The sequence below is a fragment of the Schistocerca cancellata genome, chromosome 3, assembly GCF_023864275.1.
Source record: "Schistocerca cancellata isolate TAMUIC-IGC-003103 chromosome 3, iqSchCanc2.1, whole genome shotgun sequence".
NCBI classification, from domain to species: domain Eukaryota; kingdom Metazoa; phylum Arthropoda; class Insecta; order Orthoptera; family Acrididae; genus Schistocerca; species Schistocerca cancellata.
The window spans coordinates 74,980,605-74,999,131 of NC_064628.1; the positions used below are offsets into that span (position 1 = coordinate 74,980,605).

General features: G+C 46.3%; 1 protein-coding gene across 6 annotated transcripts in view; it reads left to right on the forward strand.

Annotated features, from left to right (window-relative positions):
* Positions 1-18,527, forward strand: part of LOC126177017 (larval cuticle protein F1-like) — a 134,732-nt gene that overhangs the window by 78,005 nt on the left and 38,200 nt on the right. Inside the window, exon 3 of one of the 6 annotated variants that reach the window (XM_049924244.1) lies at positions 12-393. The exons of the other annotated variants lie outside the window; for them this stretch is intronic. Within the exon in view, the coding sequence (XP_049780201.1) occupies positions 12-278 (267 nt within the window). The 3' untranslated portion in view covers positions 279-393. Of the gene's footprint in view, positions 1-11; positions 394-18,527 lie in introns of those variants that run through there. 6 annotated transcript variants of the gene reach the window in all.

Below are 18,527 nucleotides of genomic sequence, written 5' to 3' on the forward strand. Positions count from 1 at the left end.
ACACCCACGAGGTGGCCGCCACCAGAGCCGCCCACCTGACCGCTGTCGCCCAAACGCAGGCCCGCGACGCCCACCTCAACGGCGCCGCAGCGCACGCCGCGGCCGCCGTCCACGCCGCCTCTGCCGCTCACGCTGCCCCTTTGGTCGCCGCCCACGCCGCCCCCTTGGCCGCCGCCCACGCCGCACCCCTCGTCGCCGTCGCAGCGCCCGCCCTGCCCGCAGCGCACGGTCTTTTGGGTGCGCATGGCGTCGCCCTCGCTCACGGGCACCAGTGGTGAAGCGTACCAGCAGTTTTAACTTAACTGATGTATCGTAATTTCATGCCAACTTCATCTGCCTATCGTCTGTTTTACATTTTCATTAGTTACAAATAAAGCTGTTCCTTAAAATGTGCACGGGCATTCTTGAGTTACCTTGGAAACATATTTTTCTACTGACCTCGTTTATTATCAAATCTTGCTGTGACTTTGAACTCAGATGCCAAATTGTATGATGGCGGCCCAGAAAGTAAGTTCCGATCGGTCGCTAAATGGAAATCACAGTGAAAATCAGAAACATTTTGTTTGCAAGGCTTAGCTAAACTTTCCAGATACTTTTCTACATAGTCGCCACTCCGACTTAGACGTTTGTCGGAGCGTTATAACAAATTTCCAACACCATCGTCATAGAACGCAGCCGTCTGTGCTTTCCGTTAATTCTCTACGCTGGTCTACACCGCGTAGCCTGCGCCCAAGTGTTGTCTTCGTATCCAGCGTTTCATGTGAACAGAGATGATACTCATTACGACTGAATTAGGGTTGTGTTGTGGGTGGTCGAACACTTTCCATCTAAAAGGCGTCTTCACTGCCCCTGCAGAGTGCGGCTCAGAATTGCCATGAAGAAGGAAGTGCGTGGCACTTGTGTTACGTGGGCTGCATTCATTAAGGCGAAGCCTCTCAGTGGGCCCTCCTACTTGTCGGGAAACATCGTTGTTGTAGGCATCATTACTCGCTCACTGTGCGCTCACAACTGAAAAGAGCGTCTTGATGCGATCGGTGGTCATACTAGAGACACTATCCAACAAATCTGTGCAAAGCTCCATCGGGTACACTGTGGTGTCCATTTTCAGACCGATCGGAACTTACTTTCAGGACAACCGTGGACTCTAGGCACTTAAATCGAATTCGAACGTGAAATTTACCCAGAAGCTTATAAGAGTATTACACAAAATTAGATTGGCATAGTAATTCTTCTCCACTTGATCCAAGTTACTTTAATCGTTCAGGACTGAGGTAACTACACTCCTGGAAATGGAAAAAAGAACACATTGACACCGGTGTGTCAGACCCACCACACTTGCTCCGGACACTGCGAGAGGGCTGTACAAGCAATGATCACACGCACGGCACAGCGGACACACCAGGAACCGCGGTGTTGGCCGTCGAATGGCGCTAGCTGCGCAGCATTTGTGCACCGCCGCCGTCAGTGTCAGCCAGTTTGCCGTGGCATACGGAGCTCCATCGCAGTCTTTAACACTGGTAGCATGCCGCGACAGCGTGGACGTGAACCGTATGTGCAGTTGACGGACTTTGAGCGAGGGCGTATAGTGGGCATGCGGGAGGCCGGGTGGACGTACCGCCGAATTGCTCAACACGTGGGGCGTGAGGTCTCCACAGTACATCGATGTTGTCGACAGTGGTCGGCGGAAGGTGCACGTGCCCGTCGACCTGGGACCGGACCGCAGCGACGCACGGATGCACGCCAAGACCGTAGGATCCTACGCAGTGCCGTAGAGGACCGCACCGCCACTTCCCAGCAAATTAGGGACACTGTTGCTCCTGGGGTATCGGCGAGGACCATTCGCAACCGTCTCCATGAAGCTGGGCTACGGTCCCGCACACCGTTAGGCCGTCTTCCGCTCACGCCCCAACATCGTGCAGCCCGCCTCCAGTGGTGTCGCGACAGGCGTGAATGGAGGGACGAATGGAGACGTGTCGTCTTCAGCGATGAGAGTCGCCTCTGCCTTGGTGCCAATGATGGTCGTATGCGTGTTTGGCGCCGTGCAGGTGAGCGCCACAATCAGGACTGCATACGACCGAGGCACACAGGGCCAACACCCGGCATCATGGTGTGGGGAGCGATCTCCTACACTGGCCGTACACCACTGGTGATCGTCGAGGGGACACTGAATAGTGCACGGTACATCCAAACTGTCATCGAACCCATCGTTCTACCATTCCTAGACCGGCAAGGGAACTTGCTGTTCCAACAGGACAATGCACGTCCGCATGTATCCCGTGCCACCCAACGTGCTCTAGAAGGTGTAAGTCAACTACCCTGGCCAGCAAGATCTCCGGATCTGTCCCCCATTGAGCATGTTTGGGACTGGATGAAGCGTCGTCTCACGCGGTCTGCACGTCCAGCACGAACGCTGGTCCAACTGAGGCGCCAGTTGGAAATGGCATGGCAAGCCGTTCCACAGGACTACATCCATCATCTCTACGATCGTCTCCATGGGAGAATAGCAGCCTGCATTGCTGCGAAAGGTGGATATACACTGTACTAGTGCCGACATTGTGCATGCTCTGTTGCCTGTGTCTATGTGCCTGTGGTTCTGTCAGTGTGATCATGTGATGTATCTGACCCCATGAATGTGTCAATAAAGTTTCCCCTTCCTGGGACAATGAATTCACGGTGTTCTTATTTCAATTTCCAGGAGTGTAATATATCAATCATTCATACAGCTGTGGCGGTTCATGTCAGACAGCTTGATACAAAAGTACTGCTAACCATTAAAACTTCAACATCAGGAAGGATACCAAATAACAAAATTGAACTTTACTGTGCGCGTATACCGAAGTCGGCCATGTGAAGCAAGGGGATGCGAAATTTAATCCGTACAGCTGCTGCCTCTGGCAGCACAAATGGCTCTAAACCGGCTGCGAATCAAGTTGAAACGAACTTTAATGACAGATACATGTACATTATTCCACGCTGCTTCAGCTCTGTGCCAGATCGAATCATTCGTAGTGGCTGGCCAGTGGCGGTTTGCTAGTGTCTTGGCAAACTGCGACCAGACATTTCCACTGAAAGGGAGATACTAAGAACGTGCCGGGTAGGTCAGCAGTCGAATGCCAATTGAGGTAGTGTAGTGCAGTACTGGCGACATTTGGTCCCAGTGGCATCTGCCACCAACAGAAAGGTGTAGGAACTGTTTGATGGTGATATATGCTATCTGGCAAATTTAGTTCTCCTCTGAAACTATGGGCACCATAGGGACTCGTCTTCATCGATGACGTACTGCTGCTTCTCCTGTGTCCGGTGATGACGCTAGACGCACCACTGTGAGCACACATTTCCTTGCTGCTGCGTCAGGAGCAACCACAGCAATCGTAGCACTGCTTAGTCCGTGGTCCAAGAGAAGTCCCCGCACTTCCGCTGTGGATACTGTTCTTGCTGTAAACAAACCAATTTCCTGTCTCAAAGTACTGTACAAATCTATATGAGCGAGCGGACAGTGAATTTGTTCTCTCTGGCGCTGTTCACATGGGGAAGTTGAGGTCGTGCATCGCGCTGAGTGTTTCACTCTTGAACCAATCGGTTCCTTATTTGCATGTGATGTTAACTAACGTGAGCACAAGCACTGTCAAACTTTAAATGGCGGTCTCGACAGGCCACGGCACTGCTCCTGCCGCATTCCCTCTATTCTGTGGTAAACGCTCCTCCTTCGTAGAAAGAACACACACCACGTGGAATACGTAGCTGTGACGCATTATATGTGAACTGAAGGAGGGGAGAGGGGGGAGGGGTTGAAGGAAAGGAAAGAGAATGGATTATTAATGTTAGCTACATCGGAACATTACGCACAATCAGCAGCGACGAGTGACAGTACACTACTGGACATTAAAATTGCTATACCACGAAGGCGACGTGCTACAGACGCGAAATTTAACCGACAGGAGGAAGATGCTGTGATATTCAAATGATTAGCTTTTCAGAGCATTCACACAAGGTTGGCGACGGTAGCGACACCTACAACAAGCTCACATGAGGAACGTTTACAACCGATTTCTCATACACAAACAGCAGTTGACTGACGTGCCTGGTGAAACGTTGTTATGATGCCTCGTGTAAGGAGGAGAAATGCGTACCATCACGTATCCGACTTTGATAAATGTCGAATTGTAGCCTATAGCGATTGCGGTTTACCGTATCGCGACACTGCTGCTTGCGTTGGTCGAGATCCAATGACTGTTAGCAGAATATGGAATCGGTGGGTTCAGGAGGGTAATACGGAACGCCGTGCTGGTTCCCAACGGCCTCGTATCACTAGCAGTCGAGATGACAGGCATCTTATTCGCATGGCTGTAACGGATCGTGCAGCCACGTCTCTATCCCTGAGTCAACAGATGGGGACGTTTGCAAGACAGAAACCATCTGCACAAACAGTTCGACGACGTTTCCAGCAGCATTGACTATCAGCTCGGAGACCATGGCTGCGGTTACCGTTGACGCTGCATCACAGACAGGAGCGCCTGCGATGGTGCACTCAAAGACGAACCTGGGTGCACGAATGGCAAAACGTCATTTTTTTTGGATGAATCCAGGTTCTGTTTACAGTATCATGATGGTCGCATCCTTGTTGGGCGACATCGCGTTGAACGCACATTGGAAGCGCGTATTCGTCATCGCCATAGTGACGTATCACCCGTCGTGATGGTATAGGGTGCCATTGGTTACACGTTTCGGCCACCTCTTGTTCGCATTGACGGCAGTTTGAACAGTGGACGTTACATTTCAGACGTCTTACGACCCGTGGCTCTACCCTTCATTCGATCCCAGCGAATCCCTACATTTCAGCAGGGTAATGCACGACTGCATGTTGCAGGTCCTGTGCGAGCCTTTCTCGATACAGAAAATGTTCGACTGCTGCCCTGGCCAGCACATTCTCCTGATCTCTCACCAATTGAAAACGTCTCGTCAATGGTGTCCTAGCAACTAGCTCGTCACAATACGCCGGTCAATAGTCTTGATGAACTGCGGTATCGTGTCGAAGCTGCATGGGCAGCTGTACCTGTACACGACATCCAAGCTCTGTTTGACTCAATGCCCAGGCGTACCAAGGCCGTTATTACGGCCAGAGGTGGTTGTTCTGGGTATGATTTCTCGGGATCTATGCACCCAATCTGCGTTAAAAGGTAATCGCATGTCAGTTCTGGTATAATATACTTGTCCAATGAATACTCGTTTATCATCTGAATTTCTTTTTGGTGTAGCCGTTTTAATGGCCAGTAGTGTATGTACTGGACCCTAACTCGAGCCCAGGATCTCCGGCTTACTATGCAGGTGCGTCATCGGGGACGTCGTGTTATCGCAACTGCGGAACTATCTCGGTACGCCTCACAGCCGTCCCGCATTCCCACCGAGCTCCACCTATCCGCAGTCCCTGTTAGTATCCTCCATGCTCGCTACTTGAAATTCCCACGGGAGGTCAGACGTATTTGTGTGTCCGCTCTGAAGAACGTGGACCCATTGCCCATCCAGGCGAATCAATTATATGAATGCCAGGGGCGGCGGGAAGAGGGGGAAGGGAAGCTCCAGGGGGCTATAGCCCGCTCCCCCCCCCCCCCCTCTTCCACGTCCAATGGAATATCATATTACATTCGATAAAATGACATCAGAAATTACCGGATGTATTACTTCTACATCTACATCTACATCCATACTCCGCAAGCCACCTGACGGTGTGTGGCGGAGGGTACCTTGAGTACCTCTATCGGTTCTCCCTTCTATTCCAGTCTAGTATTGTTCGTGGAAAGAAGGACTGTCGGTATGCCTCTGTGTGGGCTCTAATCTCTCTGATTTTATCCTCATGGTCTCTTCACGAGATATACGTAGGAGGGAGCAATATACTGCTCGACTCCTCAGTGAAGTTATGTTCTCGAAACTTCAACAAAAGCCCGTACCGAGCTACTGAGCGTCTCTCCTGCAGAGTCTTTCACTGGAGTTCATCTATCATCTCCGTAACGCTTTCGCGATTACTATATGATCCTGTAATGAAGCGCGCTGCTCTCAGTTGGATCTTCCCTATCTCTTCTACAAACCCTACCTGGTACTGGTGAGCAGTATTCAAGCAGTGGGCGAACAAGGCTACTGTAACCTACTTCCTAGGTTTTCGGATTGGATTTCCTTAGGATTCTTCCAATGAATCTCAGTCTGGCATCTGCTTTACCGACAATCAACTCTATATGATCATTCCATTTTAAATCACTCCTATTGCCTACTCCCAGATAATATATGGAATTAACTGCTTCCAGTTGCTGACCTGCTATATTGTAGCTAAATGATAAGGAATCTTTCTTTCTATGTATTCGCACCACAATACACTTGTCTACATTGAGATTTAATTGCCATTCCCTGCACCATGCGTCAATTTTCTGCAGATCCTCCTGCATTTCAGTACAATTTTCCATTGTTACAACCTCTCGATATACCACAGCATCATCCGCAAAAAGCCTCAGTGAACGTCCGATGTTATCCACAAGGTCATTTATGTATAATGTGAATAGCAACGGTCCTACGACACTCCCCTGCGGCACACCTGAAATCACTCTTACTTCGGAAGACTTCTCTCCACTGAGAATGACATGCTGCGTTCTATTATCTAGGAACTCTTCAATCCAATCACACAATTGGTCTGATAGTCCTTATGCTCTTACTTTGTTCATTAATCGTGTGTTCATTAAACTGTATCGAACGCCTTGCGGAAGTCAAGAAACACGGCATCTACCTGGGAACCCGTGTCTATGGCCCTCTCAGTCTCGTGGACGAATAGCGCGACCTGGATTTCACACGATCGTCTTTTTCGAAACCCATGCTGATTCAATAGTTTTTTTTATAATTTTGTAGCAATATAGGTTGCAATGTATTTCAAACATATTTTAAAGAAAGAATAAGAGTGTCAAATAGCTATCTAAACCAATAAATATCATTTAACTTAAAATGGGCGTCTTATTATTTATTAATAGACACTGGATGTATATTTATGTACGAGTATCACTTACAATAACCAAGAAAGCTAAATATGCTGGGTATGCCTACCAACACTCACATTGCTGACCCAAGACAAAAACTTGGATATCGGCGGACATCTGGATCAAATCTTATTATTTTCCCAGGCACACACGATCTGTAGATACGTTTTACTCTGAAACAGTTACCAAAAACTACTTTAAGCAAATTCTATGAATTCATCGGTGCAGGACCGCATCTGTCCCTTTGTTAAGCGATATACCATTCTCTCCAACCCCCTGCCTCCCCCCCACCTACCCCCCCCCCCCCCCCCGCCTGTAGTCTCCCCTTGACAGACTTCCAGAACCGCCCCTGATGAATGCATGTTGTCTGCTGTTTCGTATGCGTCCGTGACATGGATCCACCTTCTTCATTGCGGATGCACAACTACATCCGACCTCCCGTGGAAGTCTCATAATGGTGCGCATGGAGGAAATGAACAGGGATTGCAGACACGGGACGCTCGGTGGGAATGTTGGTCGGTCATAACGAGTGCCGAGATAGTAGAGGACTTATGATACGGTGTCCTGCATGGCGCAGTGCTTGAGCATCTACCTGGTGAGAAGGACATCCTTGGTTCGAAACCTGATGCAATAAAATTTTTTACTCGTCGCTGATTCCACGTAATGTCCCGATGCAGCAGAGATCAGCAATCTCTTCCCTTTCTTTGCTCTTCTCCGTCCTCCACTTTAAATTTACATACAATCTCACTGTCTTCTTATAAGGAAACAATATTCTATAGCGATAGCTGAAAAAGAATTCCGTTGTGTAATCCGTCCTTATGTACGAAATACTGATGACACGACTCCCACATATCCTGTGCAGTAACACTGAAATGCTTAAATAACTCCGCATGCAGTGCATCTCATGCCATTTTGACACTTATTGCACGCAACCTTCACCGGTTTGGTTTTCCGTTGTCCGCCCCTTTTTAGCTGAGCGATCAGCGCGACGGAATGTCATACACAATGCCCCTGGTTCGATTCCCGGCTAGGTCGGAGATTTTCTCCGCTCACGGACTGGGTGTTGTGTTGTTCTTATCATCATAATTTCATCCCCATTGTTGCGCAAGTCGCCGAAGTGGCGTCAAATCGAAAGACTTACACCCGACGAACGGTCTACCCGACGGAAGGCCCTAGTCACACGACATCTACATTTTACTTAGATTAACCTGTGCTCTTGTATGTTAGTCACATAAACGTATTATCTACACAAAAGTATTCCCGAAATGTCATTAATCTAAATTACCTATATTTTGATGTGGCGATTTCTTTTCCGTCAGTCTACTTTGCAGCACTAAAGGATTACAAAAATTATACACAAAAATGATTATAGTTAAGCGCTGCAGAAACAAGGTTCTAGATTGTCACTCCTGAAATTTATCATATAACTTAAGAAACAATATGGTTATCAAAGGTGTCCAGCTGAGGTAATAATTTAAAAGATTTAATACTGACTTCAACTGCTGTTATACGACCCAGAGAGGTATAAGTAAAATAAATAAATCTGATAAACACAGCCATGAAATGTTGACCGAAGCAAGTAGCAGGAAGTGAATATTCAGTGCTAACTTTCCGGTGAGGTCGGCAGAGACAATTTTAGCGAGGACAGCCGGCCCCAGTGACCGTGCGGTTCTGGCGCTGCAGTTCGGAACCGCGGGATTGCTACGGTCGCAGGTTCGAATCCTACCTCGGGCATGGGTGTGTGTGATGTCCTTAGGTTAGTTAGGTTTAAGTAGTTCTAAGTTCTAGGGGACTTATGACCTAAGATGTTGAGTCCCATAGTGCTCAGAGCCATTTGAACCATTTTTGAGTTGTCACCAAATAATGTTTTCCACTGTGATCATCATGGAATAACGGTGGCGCGTGCCCAGACTAATCCACTTAGGCTAACTCCGTTCTTAAGGAGTTACTCGAAATTAACAGCCGGGTCTCGACTGCAGGAAACGCCCATCGTTGAAGACGCCAAGTAGAACTCTCTCATTCGACCACAAAATGGAATCGTAAGGGAAAAATAGCGCCTGTATCCCATCCCCGGTGTTGGCATCTGTTTCAAAGGTTAGGAATTCTTACAACTGCTTCAGAGTACATATACTCAGTAATGAAATTTTATCTCAACAACATGGACCAGTTTAAAATCAACAGCGACATTCATGATTACAATACCAGAAAAAAGAAAGACCTACACTATCCTTTACTCAACCTATCTTTGGCACAGAAAGGGGTAAAATATGCTGCTATAAAAAGTTTTGATAAATTACCAGATGAAATAAAATGTCTAACAGACAGCAATAATAATTTCAAAAACAAATTGAATTCATACCTCCTTGAAAACTCCTTCTATAGCATAGATGAATTCTTGAATATGAGTAAATAAATCTGGGGATATAATATATGCATTTTGTGCCATTTAAGGGAATGGGATAGATAACAAATATTTAGGTATAACACTATAATGTAAAAAAAACAGGAAATGACTGTATATAGTATGAAGTACATAACTTCGTGGCAGATTAAAACTCTATGCCGGATCGAGAATCGAACTCGGGACCATTGCATTTCGCGGGCAAGTGCTCTACCATCTGAGCTACCCAAGCACGACTAACGCCCCCTCCTTACAGCTTTACTTCTGCCAGTACCTCGTCTCTTACCTTCCAAACTTTACAGAAGCTCTCCTGCGAACCTTGCAGGACTAGCATTCCTGGATGAAAGGATATTGCGGAGATATGGCTTAGCCACAGCCTGGACGATGTTTCCTGAACGAGAACTTCCACTCTGCAGCGTAGTGTGCGCTCATTCCAGTATAAAGTACAGTCCGCCGAGCGCTGCACATTTGCTTACAGAGTGCATATGCAGTGGAAGGTCCCATAAACTGTTGCTCCTAGGTAGTTGGATGAGCTGCCAAATTTCAACTGTAACTCACTGGTGTTGTTGTAATACCTAACTCGGTACAAAAGGTAATTTGTTTGAAATACATGATCAGTTAATCAGAACATAAACTAATGTTATAATCGTCAGACTAACGATAACAAAGAGATAAATTAGATGATATCTTTAGTTTACACGTAACAGACGTCAATCATACAGTATTTAATTTACTTTGTACCAGATGTTTATAATTTAAGTGCAGCTGATCACAGGGGTCCAGTGTGGGTTGCAGTTATCCTATGACGCCGCCGAAACTCCGTTGGTATTGTAATGAGTTAATGCGGAATCAATTTACGCTGGAAAAAGTATGTTACACTTTTGTCCACCAAATGTGGCGCTGTGATAGCAAGAAGGATGTACAGAAATGTTTCCGTGTGTAATGGATCAGGAACGGGACGTGGGCAGAAAGGATCAAACAAGTGAGAAAGGCGTGGTGTTGGTCTTATTATTAATCGCCGCTTACAACATTTGTGCAATATGAGCACCTAAGACGTCGACGATACGCTGTATCCGTAAGACGACGTGATCAACAGTTGCTCGCAGTGGTTCCGATGGAATCTGAGCAACGTGTTCAGTTCAGGTAGATACCGAAAGTGTCCCTGGTAAATGGTTTCTTTTACATAGCCCCCGAGGCAAAAGTCACTTGGATTCAGATTAGGTGACCTTGCAGGCCACGCATCTGGAAAACCTCTGGAGATAACACGTTCGTGAAAGGTTGCGTTAAGCAGATCTTTCACTGGTTTCCACAGAGTTGCGCTCTTCCAAAGCAGGAATCACTTGCTGTAGAAGAAGGTCTCGCTAACGCACAGACATCACGGTACACCTGGCAGGTCATAATGCGCACTCTAGTGTAGAATACTGCCAGCCCACACGTCATGAAACTCTGAATCGGCCAGAAACGGAAGAGCAAATTCAAAATATTGGTCCGGATCATGAGGTTTCAGTTGCTGCACTGTCTGGATTTCGTACGGGTACCAATTCAAAATAGACCGCAAAAGTTTCCGTTCTGTTGACCGTGGGATCGACAATTCTCGCGACCCAACGCGAGTACTAACACTGCTCGGGGCACGTGTGCTGCTTGGTCAGTTACAACAACAGCAACATCGTCAATAACTTCCATCGGAATAAGACGCCTTCCTCTGTCAGGTGACACATGAGGCCCACTCGTGTTTTCGAATTTCATTATCATCTTCTTTAAACCATTTAATGACACTTGGCCTCTCCTCAGATCTTTCAGTAGCCGATAGGGTCTCAATGCAGCACTGTAATTCCTGCCGTTCACATGACACAGTTTCACTAGTAGCTCACGCTCTCTCTCTCTTCTCGAAAGCCATACTGTTCACTCGGGTTATGATTTGTGAAATGACAGCGCGGATGTCATACACAAACTGTAGAGCGCCTAATTTGCACTTCGTAGCCACAACAAGAACTAATATGTTTTCCAGCGTACATCGGTTAAGCATTAAGGCATTAGCATTATCAACGAAGTTTCGCTGCCGTGCGATAATTATAGTCCACAGTAGACTTCCGCGAGCAGCTGGACCCCAATAACAACAATCCAGAATAAACAGTGTGGTCTCGTGAACGAAGCAAAACCTTCAAGTGAGCTAAAATGTGCACGAGAGGGGAGAAACCAGTTTTCCGTTAATTTCTCACCCTGTAATGTTACTTACCGCTCCTACTGTAAGTAGGCTGTTTACGTTTTTATATTGTTAACGCCACGTAGCGCTCTGTATGAAAGTCACTGGCTGTGCTGTGTGCAGTCTGTGGCTGGTTGGCATTGTTGTAACATTCGCTATTGTAATGTTGGGCAGTTGGCTGTTAACAGCGCATAGCGTTGCGCAGTTGGAGGTGAGCCGCCAGCAGTGGTGGATGTGGGGAGAGAGATGGCGGAATTTTGAGAGCGGACGATCAGGACGTGTGTCCATCAGAAACAGTAAATTTGTAATATTGGATATATATATATATAAATATACTCCTGGAAATGGAAAAAAGAACACATTGACACCGGTGTGTCAGACCCACCATACTTGCTCCGGACACTGCGTGAGGGCAGTACAAGCAATGATCACACGCACGGCACAGCGGACACACCAGGAACCGCGGTGTTGGCCGTCGAATGGCGCTAGCTGCGTAGCATTTGTGCACCGCCGCCGTCAGTGTCAGCCAGTTTGCCGTGGCATACGGAGCTCCATCGCAGTCTTTAACACTGGTAGCATGCCGCGACAGCGTGGACGTGAACCGTATGTGCAGTTGACGGACTTTGAGCGAGGGCGTATAGTGGGCATGCGGGAGGCCGGGTGGACGTACCGCCGAATTGCTCAACACGTGGGGCGTGAGGTCTCCACAGTACATCGATGTTGTCGCCAGTGGTCGGCGGAAGGTGCACGTGCCCGTCGACCTGGGACCGGACCGCAGCGACGCACGGATGCACGCCAAGACCGTAGGATCCTACGCAGTGCCGTAGGGGACCGCACCGCCACTTCCCAGCATATTAGGGACACTGTTGCTCCTGGGGTATCGGCGAGGACCATTCGCAACCGTCTCCATGAAGCTGGGCTACGGTCCCGCACACCGTTAGGCCGTCTTCCGCTCACGCCCCAACATCGTGCAGCCCGCCTCCAGTGGTGTCGCGACAGGCGTGAATGGAGGGACGAATGAAGACGTGTCGTCTTCAGCGATGAGAGTCGCTTCTGCCTTGGTGCCAATGATGGTCGTATGCGTGTTTGGCGCCGTGCAGGTGAGCGCCACAATCAGGACTGCATACGACCGAGGCACACAGGGCCAACACCCGGCATCATGGTGTGGGGAGCGATCTCCTACACTGGCCGAACACCACTGGTGATCGTCGAGGGGACACTGAATAGTGCACGGTACATCCAAACCGTCATCGAACCCATCGTTCTACCATTCCTAGACCGGCAAGGGAACTTGCTGTTCCAACAGGACAGTGCACGTCCGCTTGTATCCCGTGCCACCCAACGTGCTCTAGAAGGTGTAAGTCGACTACCATGGCCAGCAAGATCTCCGGATATGTCCCCCATTGAGCATGTTTGGGACTGGATGAAGCGTCGTCTCACGCGGTCTGCACGTCCAGCACGAACGCTGGTCCAACTGAGGCGCCAGGTGGAAATGGCATGGCAAGCCGTTCCACAGGACTACATCCAGCATCTCTACGATCGTCTCCATGGGAGAATAGCAGCCTGCATTGCTGTGAAAGGTGGATATACACTGTACTAGTGCCGACATTGTGCATGCTCTGTTGCCTGTGTCTATGTGCCTGTGGTTCTGTCAGTGTGATCATGTGATGTATCTGACCCCAGGAATGTGTCAATAAAGTTTCCCCTTCCTGGGACAATGAATTCACGGTGTTCTTATTCAATTTCCAGGAGTGTATATATATATATATATATATATATATATATATATATATATATATATATATATATTGACTTTTGAACACTATTAAGGTAAATACATTGCTTGTTCTCTATCAAAATCTTTCTTTTGCTAACTATGCCTATCAGTAGTTAGTGACTTCAGTATTTAGAATATTTTACTTAGCTGGCAGTAGTGGCGCTCGCTGTATTGCAGTAGTTCGAGTAACGAAGATTTTTCTGAATTAAGTGATTCATGAAAGGTATAGGTTATTGTTAGTCAGGGCCATGCTTTTGTAGGGATTATTGGAAGTCAGACTGCGTTGCGCTAAAAATATTGTGTGTCAGTTTAGTGATGATCAGAATAAGTAAAGAGAGAAATATCTGAGTACGTTCAGTTCTGCTCAGCTGTTTGAAAATCAAATAATGCAAGAGGTTTATCAGCACAGTAATTCATTAATTTATCTAAGGGGACGTTTCACTACTACATTTTCGAGCGATCAACTGACGATGTTTTGACGACTTAGACAGCCATGGATCACATTTTGCTCTGCGCTTTGACTCCAAAACCGCTGTGCTGCTGGTCCAAAACATGATTAGTGATAAATAAATAAATTAGATAATTTAGTACTTCATGCACATACGTGCCTAATATGAAACCGTCCACTCTTTCCGCATACTATATTCTCGGCCCACATTCTCTCATAAAAACAATATATCTCCTTCTTTCGTAAGCCTCTGCACATTCTTACGATATTCCCCGTATAAAATGTGCAATTTTAATCAAGTCGACATACACTAATGTGGTACAAAATAAATGTCATACCAAGAAGCATATCGTGCTTCTTAACAACACATAAATTCTGTTCGCACTAACTGCACTCGACTTTGAGCGACCTACGACAGTGCTTTTACGTTTCTCCAGCTGTAATAAAAGCTAACGGTCTGTTTAGAGTATATCGATGAAGTTGTGGTCAAGGCTGGGCTGCGCTAATGTTGTGCAGTGGCATTCCAACAGACCGGCAAAGAGTCAATCTCAACGGAGATTATCGTAACTTTCACATGCGCTAATGCAGACGTTACAGAGAGTGTACTGCACAGTCAGCCCAACAGAAAATGTAAATAATTATTTAGCCTCCCACGATGATTCACGTGTCAAACAGCAATGAAATGTTACCATTTTTATTTAATACGCTACATTTTTAGTTCCTGTTTAAAATAACTGTGGTGCAAACAATGATAACTAGTTCGACCAAATTTCAATGTGGTGCACTGCATTAAGAGAGTGCGGTTTTTTGCATGTGTACTTATACATTATTTTTACAGAGAAAACCTGTCTTAATAAATGTATGTAGTGAGTATTTCCTAACTTTTCCTGTTTTCTGAATAAATATGAACAGAGTGTCTCTTACGAAATGAAAGTAGGAACAAAATGAGCTTGACATAGTAATAAATTTTGTACTTTAAAACGCGTGTAATTACGCACTTCTACGTGTCGTAGTTTTGTATGATGTTTATAATTGTTACACATATTTTATCTACCCTGCATCCAGAGCAATAGCACAGCGTCCAGTTTGCCTTTAATGTCTGTGGGAAAACATGAATTTTGGTAGGCCTTGAACACAAATGCATTAAATATTACTTCAGCAACCAGACAGCAGAATCATTGAAACTACTTGAAGCAATGGAACTTCCATTGATGTATGCCCTGGGAACACACAGTTCCATTATCAAGGACTGATGTTGGAGACTGGCACTCGTTAAAACTAAATAACGGGCACACGAGGAACATGCTGTTACGTGATTTCATTCCAGGAAAAATGAGCGGAAAATTCGAGGGAGTTTTACTCCTAGAGACATTGTTCAGTTACAGTTCTGCTGTGTAACGTAGTGTTAAGTGAAGGGGATCTTTTGAAATTTGACAAATGTTTTAACGTGCGGAAGAAGGAGATTTATTCCGGAGAATTCGAAAAAATATTTGGTTATATATTATGACATGCGCAAGTAATAATCATTAGCAAGGTGACATTATTAAACTTGAAGTTAAATATCGCTAAGTATACGAGTATATTTGAAACTGTAAGGAGTTCCTGTTTTGTGTTTATTTATATCTTACAGGGCAGGCTAATGTATTTTTAGCGAATATTTCCGGAACTGTAGTTCAGATTCCATGGTACTAGAGGGAGCTGTAGAGGGCAAAAACTGTAGAGGAAGACAGAGATTGGAATACGTCAAGCAAATAATTGAGGACGTAGGTTGCAAGTGCTACTCTGAGATGAAGAGGTTAGCACAGGAAAGGAATTCGTGGTGGGCCGCATCAAACCAGTCAGTAGACTGATGACCAAAAAAAAAAAAAAAAAAAAGAAGTTCACATTAATGGTGCGTTTAGTGCATATACATATTTGCATCTGGACACAATTCCAACGCCTATAGCACCCCGCACCTTTACAATATCCATTTAGTCTCACGAGAAAGTTAATATAACAAAAATAATTCATGAATGCGAAAGATGTCATCAGCACAAAGTGAAATGAACACACTTGGACCAGTGTGTCTTTTAAGTCGAACAATAGAATACAAAGAGAAGAGGTTCTGTTTTAAACAAAGTTTCTTTAACGATACATTTCGGGACGAGAACAGAGGTTAATATTCAGTAATTAAGTAAAATTCAGGATTTTCCTGCGGGAATTAGGACACTTTTACTACGGAACTGTAGATGTTTACAAGTTCGTAGCGCGATTCGGCGTGGCTTCACAGACATTGACTTGAATAGAACCGGGAAGGCCACGGTCAGTTGGACCGTCCCTTTCACAGCATCAGTGTTCAGTATAAAAGCTGGAGGCCTGCGCTTCTGCGGTACAGTTCTCAGCAGCTGCAACAACCAACCTGCCATGAAGACCTTTCTGGTGAGTAGCGATCACCTGCTTCAACAGCAGTTGTGTGAACATTCATTCTCGTCTCTGTCCGATGTATTTCATCTAAGTGAGGATAGGGTCCCATTCATTAAATGATACCAGTATGGCCGTTACATGATTGACTTAGAGCAATTAAGGAGAAGGAAATCGTCAATGTGGTTTCTTAGGGCCACGGAAGGGTAAGAGACAGCTTCTCCATAGTTATACACTACTGGCCATTAAAATTGCTACACCAAGAAGAGATGCAGATGATAAACGGGTATTCATTGGACAAATATATTATACTAGAACTAACATGTGATAACATTTTAAAGCAATTTGGGTGCATAGATCCTGAGAAATCAGTACCCGGAACAACTACCTCTGGCCCTAATAACGGCCTTGTTACGCCTGGGCATTGAGTCAAACAGAGCTTGGATGGCGTGCACAGGTACAGCTGCCCATGCAGCTTCAACACGATGCCACAGTTCATCAAGAGTAGTGACTGGCGTATTGTGACGAGCCAGTTACTCGGCCACCATTGACCAGACGTTTTCAATTTGTGAGAGATCTGGAGAATGTGCTGGCCAGGGCAGCAGTCAAACATTTTCTGTATCCAGAAAGGCCCGTACATGACCTGCAACATACGGACGTGCATTATACAGCCAAAATATGGGGATCGAATGAAGGGTAGAGCCACGGGTCGTAACACATCTGAAATGTAACGTCCACTGTTCGAAGTGCCGTCAGTGCGAACAAGAGGTGACCGAGACGTGTAACCAATGGCACCCCATACATCAACGCCGCGTGATAACGCTAGTACGGCGATGACGAATACACGCTTCCAATCTGCGTTCATCACGATGTCGACAAACACGGATATGACCATCATGATGCTGGAAACAGAACCTGGATTCATCCGAAAAAATGACGTATTGCCATTCCTGCACCCAGGTTGGTCGTTGAGTACACCATCGCAGGCGCTCCTGTCTGTGATGCAGTGGCAAGGGTAACCGCAGCCATTGTTTCCAGGCTTGTAGTCCATGCTGCTGCAAACGTCGTCGAACTGTTCGTGCAGATGGTTGTTGTCTTGCAAACGGCCCCATCTGCTGACCCAGGGATCGAGACGTGGCTGCACGATCCGTTACAGCCATGCTAATAAGATGTCTGTCATCTCTACTGCTAGGGATACGAGGCCGCTGGGATCCAGCATGGCGTTCTGTATTACCCTCCTGAAGGCACCGAATCCATAATCTGCTAACAGTCATTGGATCTCGACGAACGCGAGCAGCAATGTCGCGTTACGATAAACCGCAATCGCTATAGGCTACAATCCGACCTTTATCAAAGTCGGAAACGTGATGGTACGCATTTCTGCTCCTTTCACGAGGCATCACAACAACGTTTCACCAGGCAACGGCGGTCAACTGCTGTTTGTGTATGAGAAATCGGTTGGAAACTTTCCTCATGTCAGCACGTTGTAGGTGTCACTACCGGCGCCAACCCTGTGTGAATGCTCTGAGAAGTTAATCATTTGCATATGACAGATCTTCCTCCTCTCGGTTAAATTTCGCGTCTGTAGCACGTCATCTTCGTGGTGTAGGAATTTTAATGGTCAGTAGGATAGATGTCTGATACTTTTACCTTTATTGTAGAACTCGCTCGAAATTCTGCCATGAAATCTCACTATACAATGAAAAGCTTCTGTTTAAAATGAACGGGTATGTAGAAATCGTTCTACTGTGAGTTACTTCTCTTTTGCTAATTGTAGGCAATACTGTAGTATGGACACTGTGACGTGGCCATCGGCCGCGAGAGTAAACAAAAGAGGGAAGGGAGGTGTTATGGAACAAACTCCTCCTCCCTCTCGCAGGGCTGCCAACCAGCAACGGTGTTCTTTGCTTTTGCGAAAGCAGAGATGACGCAACGTCACAGGTATCGCCGATCGCTTCTAGTGGGACAGATGTGCTCCAACCCCATGATAGACGAGGATGATTCTCTTTCACTACTTTCAAAATAAGAAAAGAAAAAGAGTAATGCTCAACATAGAGCAAAAGGGGTAAGACAGAGCCTTAAGTAACAGTTATAGCTTGCTGAAGTTGGCGGTATCGTAAAAGACGTACTTGAGGCCTCACATCTTGTAGTATCTTAGAGCGAAAGACTTACATAGCCATGGTTCAAAACAAGCTTCACCTAAATCTGTCACGTGTACGCATAATTATGCTCATCGCGTATGTACTGTATTTTTAAAATGCTCAATAGTGGTCGAAAGCGAATAC